This window comes from Diceros bicornis, chromosome 9, assembly GCF_020826845.1.
Source record: "Diceros bicornis minor isolate mBicDic1 chromosome 9, mDicBic1.mat.cur, whole genome shotgun sequence".
NCBI lineage: Eukaryota > Metazoa > Chordata > Mammalia > Perissodactyla > Rhinocerotidae > Diceros > Diceros bicornis.
Genome location: NC_080748.1, coordinates 55,361,834 through 55,378,275, shown reverse-complemented (window position 1 = coordinate 55,378,275; position 16,442 = coordinate 55,361,834). Strand labels below are relative to the sequence as shown.

The 16,442-nt window shown below is 42.3% G+C and overlaps 1 protein-coding gene across 1 annotated transcript in view; it reads right to left on the bottom strand.

Annotated features, from left to right (window-relative positions):
* The window catches only part of LMO7 (LIM domain 7), a 191,601-nt gene extending 176,440 nt beyond the window's left edge, over window positions 1–15,161 (bottom strand). Inside the window, exon 1 of the mRNA XM_058548316.1 lies at window positions 15,091–15,161. Within this exon, the coding sequence (XP_058404299.1) occupies window positions 15,091–15,150 (60 nt within the window). The 5' untranslated portion in view covers window positions 15,151–15,161. The remainder of the gene's footprint in view (window positions 1–15,090) is intronic.
* Between the last annotated feature and the right edge of the window lie 1,281 nt (window positions 15,162–16,442).

Sequence of the window (16,442 nt, the reverse complement as noted above, 5' to 3'; positions counted from 1 at the left end):
GCTACATATTTGTCTCCATTGTCTCCCAAAACCCCACCAAAATGACAGCATAGAAATTTAAGGCATTAACCCACAAGGACAGAGGGAATCAGAAAAGAGACAACAGTAGAAGAAAACTTGGAACAAACTTTTGGAAGATGGAAAGTAGACAGAGGAATGATAACTGACAGAGCAGAATGAAGGAAATTTCAACTTCAGGAAATACAAAGGGACACAGAACTTGGAAGCTTTGCAGAAGCAAAGCAGACAAGTTCCCCTAGAAAAGATTCAGAGTCTAGAGGCAACAGGTCCTTTGGGTAGGAGAGGGGTAGTGAGGAAGATGCCTGGATATACAGAGATTGGTAGAAAATCTAGAGAGCAGTTGGTCAAGGATCACCAGAGGTTTAAAAGAAACTTCCAACTTAAGAGACCAAAGCCTAAAGGGGAAAAACAGAAAAAGAACTTGGAAGAAATAGAGACAAGCAGGGAACAAGAAAAAGAACTATAATAATATAGCATCCTCAGAGAGCTAAGACACTAGATTGCAATCATAACAAAGCAAAATGCTATGAGAAAGGAACAATCAGAAAATAAGTGTGGCAGAGACTTCATTGTCAACCCAACATGGTCAACCTCTTCTTCCTTAGCAACGGAACCCCAATACTGTTGGAAGCAGTGATGTGTCCAGCTAAAAACATTTTTCAGATTCCCTTGCAGATAAGGATGACCAATGAAAAGGAAATAGAAATATTTAAGTGGGCTTCCAAGAAAGTTCTTCATGGCCCTAGCAGAACTTCCTTATGGGTCTTCAACTTGATCTCCTTACAGCCTGGACTAGACACATCTAGCAGAGATGTTTGACACTTTTTAGTCCTAGGTCACGCCAAATGCTGAGGCACTGGCCACATCATAAGCTTGTGCCCCAAAATTACCCAAAATGCAATTTGACCCCCAGTGTTTCAGTTTTGCAAGGGATTTTAACATCACCTTGGTCATTACAAGCACAGAGAGGGCTGCTATAATGAAACTGAATAATGAAACCTGAATTTTAAATGACTTTGTAATAATCAAAGAGCCAGAAATTCATCTGGAATGTATTAAGCCAAGTAGATTCATTTCCTTACACAAAAAGGATTACTGTAAATTGCAGTGTGGCTGTCAACCACATTCTTTTACCAGAACTAAGGCCAAATTTCAAAACCATCAGCTATTTGGCAAGTTATACCTTTCAGGACTTATAAGCATTTTCCAAGTCTAAAAATGTTTGCAAACTAGCGTAAAAACAGGCAGTCATATAACCTTGATCCTTTGAATAAAACACCTAAAAATGCATTTCCTTTCTTCATGGAAACTATAAAAGCTTCTCTTTTCTAAAATAGCTCATTAGGCCCATTTTTAGTAAGACATCATAAAATTTCCTTCTTGGAAATATCTTACAATTGCCTCTTCCAAACTGAATACAGCAGAAAAGCTAAATTAACAAGATGACTCAAAGACACACAAAACACGAAAAGTAACTAAAAGGATAAAAAAGGTGCATAAAGAGCAAAGAATAATTGAGATAACAATAATGTACAGAGACTTGAAAAAGCAATTTATATGAAAAGAAGAAACAATACATTGAATCTACATACCCTACTCTCTAATCTGAAACTTTCAATAGTAGCAAACTGAAGGGAGCAAGGAGTACAAGAACATATGGCAGTGTTTTCAACAGTGCAATGAATATGGAATTCTTTTCCTTCAACATAAAAGTCTCAGGCAAGTCGACCATCCTTCCATTGACAGGAAAGAATCAATGGCAAAGCAGTGCTAAAACGCACATGATCCCTAGAGAGAAGAAGCTGACATAAGCACCATCAAGAAAACAGAATCCATTACTGGTAAGGCATTTGTTCATTCAAACCTCGATTTCTCACAGATGAGAGGATTTTTATTACAGCTTAAGAACAATACAGAAGGGACTTAAAAACCCATATTCACAAATCAGAGGTTAGAATAAATAGCAAGTTATCTAAGTGGCTTGTGGGATACACACACACACAACCTTAAAAAATAGCCATTCTAAGAAAGACAAAAAAGTGATCATTTAATAATTTGTTTTCTGATTATATACAGATTTAGTAGAATAATAATAATAATAATATGGGCACTTACCATTTGTTAAGTACCTACAAATATTCCACACTGTTTTTTCCTAAACCTTATCACCACCACCTTGCAATCCTCATTTTATAGTTGTGGGAATTTAGGCTTAGGAATGCTACATGTTTTGTCCATGGTCACACATTTTACTCTGGGATCTGCCATGTATGAGCTATGCCTATGCAGTATTACCCCAATCCTGCCACTCTTGCCACTACACCACACTAGAACACAGAAAAGAAACACAGACACGAAGCGCCAAGAGTGTATGCTTTCACGGCAACTATTTGTACCTATATTTAAAAGTTAGAAATGTTTTATTTCCTTTCTTATTATCATGTTTCCAGATTAATATAACTTCAAGCTTCTTAGAGTCACTAAATCGAAACTATTAAGATACATTTATTCTAAACATTAAAAACAAAATATCTTCACCAAATTATTGTCAGCTAAAAACGCTGGGGAGGGCCTGCCCCGTGGCTTAGCAGTTGGGTGCGCGTGCTCTGCTGCTGGCGACCCGGGTTCGGATCCCGGGCGTGCACCAACGCACCGTTTCTCCGGCCATGCTGAGGCCGCGTCCCACATACGGCAACTAGAAGGATGTGCAACTATGATGTACAACTATCTACTGGGGCTTTGGGGGAAAAAAATAATAAAAAATTTTAAAAAAAAATAAAAACGCTGGGGACAGGAGAGACATCCGTGTTTAGGAAAGAGAAAATAAATTCAGAAGATTCAAGTGACTTCCAGACGATCTTTAGCACACCAGGGTCATAGATTTCTGAAATACAGTAGTGTACTTCAACTTTAGTACTTTGTATAGCAGACCATACTGACTCCTTCAGACCTCTTGTCCTAGAGTATACTTTCCTTAAATATGAAGGGTTTGTACCGCTAATATATCTGGTAGTGTACCATGTGAGCAGGGCATGGTTTTGTTAACACAAAGAGAATATTGATTTCTTGGTAGCTCTTCCTACCTCTTCTCTCATGGTACACCTGCCCCTACACTATGACTTTCTAGAAGGATTTTCTGCAGCTCGGTTTAGCTCCCACACTAACACTCCAAAGCTGTACTTTCAACAAATGAGAGACTGCTCTCTTGCCAAACTCAATGGCCTTGATCATTTCTTTTCCCTTGATCACTTCTTCTAGTCCTCAACATTGTTGATAATCCTTTTCCTCGCTATCTTTCATGGAACCAAGGCTTCCCTTAGGATTCCTAACACATTCCTGGTCTTCTGCTTAGCATTTTGACCACGACCTCCCTTTCGTCTTCCTGTCCTCTTAACAGAAGCCATTTCTCAAGGCTTAGTCCTTGATCCTCTATGGGATATGGTCTTTCCTCTCCACTGACCGCTTTTGTCCCATGGGTTCCAACATCACCTGACATGGCATTTACAGAAAAATTTCAAATTCTTCATCCACAATTTGGTTTTGTAATTCTCATTACCTTCGAGTAAGCACCTTCCACCCTAAGTAGACTACTAGCTTCACTGTCCTGCCAACAAGACAATCCAATTGACCCTTGCTCATGCTAGTATCACCTCTACTGACCTCAAATGCCTTCCATGTTACTTTTCACTCATTATCTTTCTGGTCCTATTCAAGAAAGACCTTCTGTAATAGCTTCCAAATGCTTTTCCCATCCTCGAACTCCCTTCAGATTTGCTGTCCAACGTGTTCACATTTGTCCCAAGCTTCCCTGTGACTGTCTCCTCCCTGTCAGGACAAGTGCCAGAAAGAACCACCATAGCAAGTGCCCTCACCATTCCCTTCCTCACCACACATACACTGCCACTAAGCCCATCACATGCCAACAGCAGGAAGCTATCCACATCCTAGTGTGAATTTACACGACATTTTATATTGTCTAAGCACCTTCCTATGCATTTTAACTTAGCTCCAATTGTGAAATAAGAACAAATGAGAGACACAAAGGCACACACACGAAATAGCTACTAGCACAACAGGGCACGTACATGCCAAAACAGTAGCTATAGCTGTAAAAAAGGAAGAGAAAGAGAAGGTAAATGAAGTGGTTGAAAACTTGAGTTTTCTGTTAGAAAAATCTAATTTCAAATACTGGTTCCATCAGTATTGACTGTGTGGTGTTCAGAAAGAAACTTCACTTCTCTGAGCCACTCTTTCCTCATCTGTAAAAAAAATTATATTTGTTAAAAGAACAATATCACTTAATTCCTAGGACAGCTAGGAGGAATAATAAAAAAACAGGTTAAGAGCAAGTCTTTTTGCATCAAAATAGACAAGGAGTTTCATCTGTCCTTTTTCCCTCATTTCTGAACAAAGCTCTTTTGAAAGCTTCCACTCCTCAGTTTTATGTGCCATTTCAGAACGATTCCTGAAAAAACTGGTATAAAATGCAGCACTTGGAAGGCATGAAGTAGGCCTCTGATGTTTGAGTTGGGGCAGAAGGGAGAAATGTTCTTGTTCTCAAATTTTTGATTATTTTCTTTTATTTCAAAACAGGGTATAAAGCTATTTGCTGCTTCTCTGTCTCCTATCAGCACCTGGGTACAGTCCATGCTGAAGCTGGAGGACACCAACCAGCGAGCTGTGACAGCCTTTCCATGACTAATATCCCGAAGTTTCAGGATAATGTACTGGGTCCAGGACAGGATATTCAGCTAAGAAGATTCATCTTCAAATTTTCTGGGATGTTTATTATCTTATGATACTTGCTTACCTTTGCATCTTTACAACTGGATGAACCAAGTCCATTTCTCATAGTTTAAACCTGCTTTTTGAAAAACATGCTTTGAACTTGCTCAATCTAGAACTGAACTTGAAGAAGAAAAACAAACAAAAAAAAGCTAATATAATAAAACCAACTTCTCTTGTTGAGTGAAGCACAGCCAGAAAGTCAGTCATATCCCAGGGTTAAAAAGATTTCAAGTACAAAAAATTAAAAGACATTTGTGCATCCATCCATTTATTTATTTATCCAATGAATATTTACTGAGTGCCTACTAAATACCTGGCACTATTAAAGGCTTGAAAACAAAGCAAATCATTGCATATAAGGCAGTTATATTCTAGTGGGAGTAACAGCCAAAAAAAAATATATCATACAAAAGCAAGTGATGACGAGTACTATGAAATATAAGAGTATGGAGTGACAAGGGGGGTTGTTTTCTAGGGGGAGGGGGAGGTATCATTCAACTGAGGGAAATGTATTCATGCAGAAAGAACACCACCACAAAGGCCCTAAAATAGAAACCTTCTTTGCACATTTGAGGAATAGCAGGAAGCCCATATGACTGGAGCATGGTAAGCAAGATGAAGCCAAGACGAGATAGGCAAGCAGGGAATAGATTATGTAGGGTCCCATAGACCATGGTTTAAAAATTCAGATTTTATTCTAAATGTAATGGGTAGCCATTGTGCAGGGAGCAGAGGGCAGAGTTGGATGTATAATCTCTGGTTTACATTTTTAAAAAGGAATCTGGCTGTTACTTCGGAAGCAGGGAGGTGATAGTGGGTATGACAAGACATGGTCAGACTCTGGAGATATATTTGAAGATTTCTAGCCCACTGGATTTCTTGACAGATTCAATGTGCAGTGTGATATAAAAATAAAAGTTAATAATGACTTGAAAGTTGGGGACCTGAGCAAGTAGGTAAATGGTGGTGCTGTTTACTAAGATGGGAAACACTGGGGGATTAGTAGGTAGGTGGTAGGGAGGGGGAGGAACTAAGAGTTTTGTTTTGAACAAAGTGTGACGTGCCTATTTGACCTAAAATTGGATATCTTGAGTAGATATATATGTAAGTCTAGAGGTTAGAGACATCGTCAGGCCAGGAATATAAATACGGAAGTCATCAGCATATAGAAAGTATATAAACCTATGGATTTGACAACACCTGCTAGAGAGAGATTGTGGACAAAAAAGAAGATTTGGGAAGATAAACCCAGGGACACTCTAATATTTACCGATCAAGATAATCAGAATTCAGCAAAGCAAAATCAGAAACATCAAGTAAAATGGGAGAAAAATCCAGAGGGCAATTGAAAGAAATGTTTCAAGAAGGAAGGTGTGACCAACAGTGTCTAATATTGTTGACAGATTGACAATATTTACTTGGGACAACAGGTTAACTTCCAAATTGGTTACATACCACTCAAGAAGTAAAGGCAAAATGTTTGCTTATTTTCTCCTTCCTCAGGTAGAATGAAAGACTTTAAACTCTAATGAGATTCAAGAATCCAAGTTTATAATGAGGTTGGTAATGACTGCCCTTCCTTTGAATATTATGAAATGGTGGTGTAACAAAATAATTCAGATATTTCCTTCCCAGCTCAGATGTCTAGGTCAAATTTCAACCTAGTCAAGAAGGCAAAATTTTTTATCATGGTCTTTGCTTCAGTACTTCCATGTCTAAAACACTAACTAGAAAGTTATCCTCATCAAAAACATGACATCTATTTCTAAGCACTGTACAATAACAGTCTGCATAATTTTTGGTATGCCATGGACTCCTGAAATGCAGGTCATACAAAAGAAGAAATTGACCCTTTTGTAAATTTGTCTTGTAGAAGAAACTAGTTAGAAATAATTTATCTCCTACTGTAGCTCAAAGTACAACTCAATGCCACCATATAAAAATGCTTCCCTTTTGTAATAATTTTACTGGTTTATTGAGCACTAATCCATTCACTTAGATATACCAGAACATAAAATCCAAAGTCTGCAATTGCTCAAGAGTGTCTATCAGCAATTCTGTAGCCTTTATAATATCTGATCGTGATGTGCTTTCCAGGCACCAACATCACAAGACAGAACCTGTTGTGGTGTGTAGGACTTGTCATAAGCGGAAAATACCTTATCTTACAGCTTTCGATGGAATGAGGACTGAGAGCCCATTCTCTTCCTGATTTGTAAATCCTTTACCACGATTTACCAACCAGTACTCTTGGGCAGTAGAGTGTAGTGATTAAGAGGTAAGGCTGTGGAGTCAAAGTGCCTAGGTTCAAATCCCCAACTACCACTTATTAGTTCTAGTGTTTCCTTAAGCAAACCTCTCACCTCTCTTTTTCCTCATCTGAAAAGAACACCCTTGGGTAATAATAGTCCTTCATCGTACGGCTACACGTGTATAATGCACTCACCACATGTCTTGCACATAGTGGGAAAAAATACTAGTTGCTTTAATTGTCAATTACTCACTTTCTCTTGTAAAAACTTTACTAGCAGGTAACTCACTATACAAATCGGCCCATTCTGGCATAAGACAGCTCTTTATTTATAGAAGAGTCTTCAAAATACTTAAGACAAAAGCCTCATTGTGACCATCAGTTATTACCAGTTCTGCCCTCTGAACCCAAACAAATTTTCTAACCTCTCTCCTTTTGACAATCCCCACTGTACTTGGAGACAAACATAACGTCTAGTGCTCATCTAAATGCACTCAAGCACCAAACTGAGCATCCTGTATCCAGGAATCAGAACCAATCTTCAAGCACTCTATCGGGGAAGACTTGACAATCTTTGGAAAGGCTGTTTACAGGACTGTATTGTGATTCATCTGTAGAATTTGCTCATCTCCATCTCCTTAAAGCAAAGTGGCAGACTGAGTGTGTTAAACCTCTGTTCTCAAAGCTGTGCATATATGACAGCTATTATCCTTATTAAGAGCTTTGAGTATATCAAAAGTGTTTTTAAAGAAACACACCTAATAATTACCTTCAGAAACCAAAGAGTAAACACAGGTACGCATAATTTATCATTTCCTCGGGCTCAAATACATTTGTGACAGTTAACAGGCTTAAGGAGATCTGCAAACATCAATTAAATAAGCCAACCATTTGACTGGACACAAAACATTCATTTATTCAAAAAGCATTTGAGAACTTTCTGTCAGGGACTATGGGGACACAGGAACAACAGAGACAACTCAATCTGCAGATGGTAATAGATGAAATAGTTCACCTACAAAGTCTATTTTCTCCAAACTAAAAGAGCCAGGCAAATTTGTTGATATTGCTTGTTCTTCTTAACCAACAATCTCAAAACTAGTGCTTTTCTTCAACTCAAATGCTGTTATGTTGAGAAGCAGTTTGAAAAGGAAGGGGAAGTAAAAGGAACCGGTTAGTCCCAATAGCAGTCCCTTACTAGCCAAAGCACTCTTGGCACCCAGAGAGACAGCGCTAGAGCACTACATGGAAGAACAAGAACCAAACCACGCTCCCTGCCACACACTCAGAACATGACTCCTCTCAGTCAAGGAGAAGCTTTAAGAATGTCTGTGCTTTACAAATGGTTGAAGAAACATCAAGGTGTTCTGCTTCCTCTAAATGGCCAACTGTTCCATTCTTCACCTCACGATTTTATTGAGAACTCAAAAGGTCTATCTCCAAACAACCCAAAAGAAAAACCAGATGACTCATGATGTACTTCCTTAATGGCCCTACCATGCCCATCACCTTGGAGACTCCCCTCATCAGGCCAGGGGCCCACTAAGCCTTTTGTGACCTCATGCAGAGGACACAGAACCCTCCTTGTTTCGGTTTCATCTTTCCTCACTGGAGGAAACCAAATGAGTCATCTGTTTGATAAATGTTTAACATCATTAGTGATCCGAGGAAGAGGTGCACCACATGCATCTTTCATCTATTTATTTAGAGGGAAAATGCAAATGACAGTTCTCAATTCTGGCCAGAATAATAGAGAAGCTAGAGCCCTCAATCCCTGCTCATGGTTGCAAACTAGCACAAACCTGTCAGAGGGTAACTTGGTGATGTGTATCAAGAACCAAAAAATCACTCATTCCTTTTGGCCCAGTGGATCTACTTCTCTAACTGGTTCAAGGACACTCTGATTTATTAAAGGCACAAGTTCTTTGTATTTTCCCCCACTTTAAGAAGAGGTCCATTTCTAGCTTTCAGTGCATCAGTACATTGGAAGGATCCAGAATGACTGACACCGTGGAATCCTCCCACTTACTCAGGAAACATCTTGACATATCTGTTTACATTTCCTGGAGTCAGGCTATTCTAATGGCATCCCTGCCCTGGTTCCTATTTGTATGAATCAGTTCCCTCCCAAGAGGATTTTGTGAACTCCCTCATCTCTTGCCATCCCTCCTGTCCCAGGAGCCTTTCTTATTTGCCAAATGAAGATGCTGTGTTCAAGAAACAGTAGAATGCGAAATTACACAATGTTATAAACGAATACGACCTCAATTAAATAATTTTTAAAAAAAGAAATAGTAAAACGCTGCATAAAGAAAAAAGGAACGAATTGCTATTAAGACATTTCATGACTGTTCAAAACTACCCTGAGAAATCTATGACGCTAGAAATCAGACAAGTGGTTGCCAACAGGAGGAGTAGAGACTTGATGTGTCCTTCTGGAAGGGAACTTTCTTGAGTGATAAAAATGCTCTATATCTTGATTGGGGTGCTAGTTACATGGGTATATACATTTGACAGAACTCCTGCAACTGTACACTTAAAATCTCTGCATTTCACTGCATTTAAACATTACCTGAGTAAAAATAAACTACTCTGAGCAAATCTTAAAAGTTGTGCTGTTATGCAACTTCAAGATCTCACAACAAGTTATAAAGCCACAATGCCCCAGCCCAGAGAGCAAATGTGTTAGCCCCACTCCAGCCTCCTCTGTGAGCTTGCCTGACTCACCAGGCCGACTCAGACTGCCTCCTAAATGCCATCACCACACATTGTGCAAACTTCCACTACAGCAATTATCTGATGGCGCTGTTGGGTTTGTTTGCATGTCTGCCCCTTGTGGGATGTGCTTCTGTTTGGAGGTCCAGAAAAGAGGCTAAGAATTTGGCATCTGAATCAACAAGCCTGACAAGTGCTGGTACAGAGTGGGCACTTAACAGGCATTTTTTGGATAACAAAAATGACTGAATGTAAGTCCCCATGAGGGAAACCACTAATTAGAAGGCAAGAGTAGAGTGACTCAGGAACTGGGTTGAAGCAATAGAGGAAATGCTAAATAAATAGGCAAGTACATGCTGGCATCAGGATGAAGGCAGATCTCATTGCTGGTCTCAACCAAACAACTGCCCAAGCAACAAACTCAGCTTTAGACACTGAAGCAAGTTTCCACTGGAGGGAGAAAGGAGTTCTGGTCCTTAAAACCCAACTTTTAAATTTTGTTAAAGCTGCAGGCTTAAGGTGGTACTTTCATTCAACACGCGTTTACCAGGCACCATGCCAAGTCCTCGAGCAAAAGATAAGATTCTGCTCCTGCCCTCAGTTAGTTCATAGTCTAATATGGAGAAATGGATAGATTTAGACCACAGAGTGCAAAAAGGGAGGTCTACACAAGCAATAGAGGAGAGGAAGGAATGGATGGGGGTGGAGGTTTGGTGGTTCAGGAAAGGCTTCACATAAAGGTTGATTTTAGCCCCAGTGTAAAGGAATGACAATGAGTAATGGGTGTTGGGTAAGCAAGGAACAACAGCAAACAGCCTGGAGATGAGAAAACAGCATCCTGTGCTGGGAAAACACAAGCAAGAATTAGGGAGCACTAACCACTTTACTGTCAGCATCTCATTTGACTGGCACCACCACTATGAGAGGTTCAAAGAAGATACTGAGGCCTACAGGATTTAAGTAGCAGAGCCAGGACTCAACCAATGATTTGATTCCAAAACTGGGCTCTTTTTTTTTTCCCAGTTTTATTGAGATATAATTGACATACAGCTCTGTATAAGTTTAAGGTATGCTGCATAATGATTTGACATAAATATGTTGTGAAATGATCACCACAATAAGTTTAGTTAACATACATCTCCTCACAGAGTTACACACAAAATTTTTTTCCTTGTGATGAGAACTTTTAAGATCTACTCTCTGAGCAACTTTCAAATATACCACACAGCAGTGTTAACTATAGTCATCATGAAATGGGTGAAGGGGGTCAAAAGGTACAAACTTCCAGTAATAAGATAAATAAGTTCTAGATACGAAATGTACAAAACTATGCTTAACCTCTATGCTATCTGGCAACTACGCAAACAGCTATGGAGAAAATGACCCCAAAAAGACAGATATATCGGCAGAGACCAGACTGTAAAGAGCTGTGAATGCTACGATTCACAGCACAATGTAAGAATTGTAGACTTGAAATCTTTTCACGATCCCCCAGAAAACAAGGAACTAATAAAATCAGGTATACATTTTGAAAAAATAATTTTGGCTGCAACAGCTAGTATAAGAATTGCTTTCTAACATTTAAAACACATAACAAATTTTACCATCATAGTATTTTCAAGTTTAGTAACTGTTAATTGAAATTATATATAATTACCAAAAACGCTTCTATGAATTCAGTAACACTTTCGAATGAATGTTTATGTCACTCTACATACATTTGGAAAGCAACTGTACAAATCCACGAGACCTTCACTTAGTCTAAAGACAACACTGCTATGCACTGAGAATTCACGTGCACCAAGCAAACCCTTTGAGACCAGACCACGGGTTGGAAACCACTAGCAGAAGGGATGCAGTTTACAGAGAAAGAGGGAAACCACTTAGAAGGATTTTGCCATTATCAATGGGCGACCCACAGAGTACAATTCAACAGCGTAGCACCAAAGGCAAGCAAAGGGGCTGACCAGCACATCCCTGAAGGATAAAAATGGGGGCAGGCGCAGAAACAGACCAACTGGAAATAACCAGGGAAGGATTCGTGTTCTGGTGCCAGGCTTGGTCATGAGCTCAAACTGGCATCCCTTTAGTCCTTCTACAGGGTGACACTGAAAGTAACAGGCAGAGCAGGTGAGTGGGAAGGTAGTGAATTAAGTCAGCCTGTTCTGCTCCAGCCATAAAAATTACTACTGTATTTAAACCTCAAGCTAGATAGCAACAGGAACTTCCAGACTGGAAACTTTGTGACCAACTAATGCAATGAGCCATATACCCAGCTCTCAATCTCACTGCTATTTCGTCTGTTTACTACAAGACTTTTTAATGCCCCAAAACAGAGAGACAGAGGCAACTATCAGGTATAGAAAACTAAAAGGTGCTGCAGAAAAGGACCAAAATTAGAGGGTCCAGCCTGCATTTTCTAGCATCATCACCCACTCCATGACCTTGCTAGACTCAAGCTTCCCCTCTGCCTTTGCCTTCAAACCATTACATTATTTGGTTTTAAACCAATGTTTAATCATAAACCAGCTCTGCCACATTATTGATATTCCAAACAGCATTTCCAACCAAATAATAATCCAATATCATTATGTGGAATTACCTTAAAGGGTAGCACTCCTACATTTGTTTTGAATTGAAATATTAAACTAACCAGAAGGATATATACACTCCTAAGTATCCAAAAATGATTTGAAAGAAATTAAAAAAGTTATAAAATGATAGTAATTGGTAGAATAACAACTACTAGCCCTCACTTTACCCTTTCTCCTTCCCCTCCCAAAATAAAACTAATAAAACTTTAACTTTGGTTGTGGCAATAATACATTAGCTATTTAAAATGACAGAGGGAGAATGGAAATGGCAAGGACATAATGACATGGACTCTGGTCATCATTCAAAGCTTTATAAGGTGATTAGAGTTTCCTGACCTTGGGCTATTCAAAGATGCAGCTGCGAATAAAGGCAGAAGCTTATATTATATATAATATACATTTTATATAACATTATAATACATATATATACATATATACACATATAAATGAAAGACCCACTTATGCTTCAACATATGTAGAGGAAAGTACGATAGGGAATATGGAGCAAGAATATTAGGAAGCAGGAGAAAGATTTACACTATAATCTTCCTCACTTTCCAAAATTCCTTATAAAATACTGATTCTAAAGTATATTTTATCTTCAAAGTAGAGGTTCTCAGAGTTAAGAGGTTGCGGCAATGAGAGAGTCATTCATTCTGCTTCTTTTGGCAAGAACAATATTTTTAAATATGTGCTTTGGTTGTAAAGGCAAAGCTAAGTTAAATTTGGACACCAAATTTAGACAGATAAATTTGGACACTAACTGAAAAAAATAACATAAACCTAAGAGTGAACACATCACTGTCACTTCAAATGCCCAGAGTATACCAAAGTATATGTGCATATGTAAATTATTCACATATCTTCACTGAAAGTACTGCCTTGCTCTCTGCGGCACTAGAAAAACATCACAATTTTAATTTCATTAACTATATTAAAATATGGCAAAGCCTTTAGAAAGATTCGGCTCTCTGCTAATGATGATCAAAAAACTTTACAGAGTTGCCAAATCATTGCTGAAAAACACTTTTAGATGGGGTGGGATGGAAGCATGCAGATGCACTATGATATCTTTTAGGACAAAACACTTCCCTTAAGTTTGTTAGATACAAATTTCTCACAGAAATTCCAAGCAATTATGATCGAGCTACAACAAACAAGGAATGTTCAGATTTTAAAAACGTGCATACTGCAAAAGAAAAGGGTGTGAAATCATCCATATTCACAGATTTCCTGAAGCATATACAGAGAACTCCATACAGGAGCCATGTCCAAAAATGTCCCCTTATTTCTTCCCTTTTCCCTCCCCTCCTCCCCAACCCTCAAAGGCAAAAGGGTAAGTTCAATTTCCTTTCTAAAATCATGCAGAACACACACTACTAATGGAAAATTACCTTTGGAAGCCTTGACTTTTCAAAGTTTATGAATGAGGGAAGTTATTTCTCAACTACATTGCTGGAATTTTTCCACTCTCATTTCAATTCAAAATACAGTGTTTATTCCTCTGCCTCCCTCCCCATGCCCTCCCCTCTCACCTAAGTCACCTTCAGACCAGCACGTTTCAGTCCAAAAGAGAAACCAAAAGCTAATTTCTTAGACGCCCCCCCCCACCCCGCTCCCTATTATCTAGTGGGTAATGCTACTTACATTTCACATTCTTTTAGCGTAAGAAATGTAACATTGAAAGTTTATTCTCTTTATTTTTTCCACATATATACATTTATTTCTTTAAGGACACATGAATTCTTTTTAAACAGTTTGTTTTGGGATTCTTGAACCCGTTGTTTTTCCCGTGGAATAATCTTTAAGCCCAATTATTTTTAAATACGTTGAGAAAGCCGGCACGTGGCATCAGTAACTCCTAAATGACTGCATGGCTGGTGTAGGCAACAATTTTCTAACAAGCAGTTGTTCCTGATTCATATCTGCTGGGTAGACTTCTTAAGCATCATTTAAAAAGTCATCTGTTTCATACCGTAGAATAACGGCCAAAAATCCCGGTGTTAACCTTCTACAGTTAAACGTACCTCTAAGAGGTTGATGAAGAAACCTCCAAGAGACCATCTCCTTTTTAAGGGGAAAGAAGGGAATGGAAGATATTGTCTCTGAGGCACAGCTAGGAAAGTAACAACACTTCAGTGAGTGACCTCAGGATATCTTAGCCTCATCAATGCCGGCTTTGAAGTACAAGCCTGACTCCCACACCCTGGGCTCCGGATGCTGCCTATAAGAAATCATTTCTCCACGTGCGCCATAGTTGTCTACACTTTCCTCCACCCGCCCTCCCACCCAACATACTCTTAATACTCTGCCCCTGCAGACATGTGTCGGGCATCCCCACTTGTAGCCACCCCAAAGAAACGCACCAGACGACTCAGGGACAGCTCTGCGCTGCCGAGACACATGCCGGGCGGCGGGGTGCCGACGTGGGCTGGTCCATAGGGATGTGCGGTGCCCGAACCCAGGTGGGCCCGCGCTCGACTCTGCCAGGAACTCTGGGGGAGCCAGCGAGACCGTCCAGGGGAGCGCAGCGCTACGCTCAGCTGGACGTTAAAACAGAGGAGAAGCAGAACTTGCGAAGTCCCCCAAAACTGCACACGCAAACCAGCAGGCTGCTACGCGCCGCCGAAGATCCCGGGAGGAGGCCGAAGCACAGAGTGGCCGGGCCCCCGCACCTCGCGACGCCCACCCCGAGGAAAGGCAAGGAGTAAAGGCACTCACCTCCACCCATCTCTGGGCCTCGGCGAACGCCACGGCGCAGTCGGCCTCTGCCTCCTCCATCCCTTCCAAGACTAGGGCAAGACAGGGAGAGAGAGACGCGGTGGGTGCGCGGAGGGGCGGGGGTCCCGCGCGCGTCTCGGCCGCCGCCCCAACCTCTGCTCCGGCCGCGAGACGCCCGGGCTCCCTTTCCCTTTGTTGCGCTCTGCAGCCTGGTAGGGTTTCGCACCTCCAAGAACTTGAAGACCTGGCTTTCTCTAAACTCCTGGAAACGACCCCAGGTCCACGGGGACCTGGGCAGCCGGGCAGGGCGCCGGAGGTGGAGAGGGAGACTAGAGCGGCGCGCGGCACCAGCCGGGACAACTGTTTGGACTTCAAAAGTCGCAGGGCTGCCGCCGCCCTCCCCAGAGCGGCCCCGCCCCAGCCCACCCCGGCCGTGGAGTCGCCGCTTCCGTCCGCCCCCCTGCACCTCCCCGGGGCTCCGGACCACAGCCGCCTTTGTGGTCAGACTGTCTGGGCCAGGGGATGCCACCGTCCGCCAGGAGGCGGTGGCCCAGGCCACGCTCGCCCTCCCGCGCTGCCCGCCCGGCCCGCGGCTCCGCCCCGAGGGGATGCGCCCCCGCGCCCGCATCCTTCCCGCCTCCGCCCGCCTGGCCGCCTTCCCTCTCCCGGGGCCCGTGGAAGCGGCGCCCCCTCGGCTCGCGGCCGCCCGACCCGCCTGACATACCAGGAATAGCTGCACACAATTGCACCTTTCCCGGCCAAGAAACTTCCCCCGCTGGGGAACGCGGCCCGCCGAGACGCGCAGCCGCCCCGCCCGGCCCGGCCCGCCGCCCTCACCTGCGGCCTCACCCCGCGGCGCGCGGTTCCCGCTCCCGCCGAGCCCGCTGTCCCGCTGCGCGCGGGCCCTGCCGCCAGGTACGCGGTCGTCCCCACCCCGAGCTCTCCGCCCTCTCAGCCCGCCCGGGCCCGCCTGGCGGCAGGTGAGGGTAGTGGCCTTGGCACGTGCCGCCCATTTCCCCCAGCCTGGGCCCGCCCCGCCCCGCCTCCAGGTGGGTGAGATGGAAGGTACCTGCCACTCCAGCCCCGTCCCGCCGCAAAGGGTTCGAGCGGAGGGGAGCCCTGCATTTCTCCCGCCCCTCGCCCGCTCCGCCCAGTTCAGGCCGTTTGACCGCCCGCACCCTGAGCGTCAAACCTTCCACCCTTTGTGGTTGGGTACTTGCAAGGGCAGTGAGGTGCCAGGTTATTCGCTATCCGCAGGGGTCCTGGGTAGATGCGCAGGGCGGGAGAGTCAGAGACTCGTGGGTTGGCTGATTGGATTCTTTTCACACAAAAATCAGATCTTCGGAAAGAAA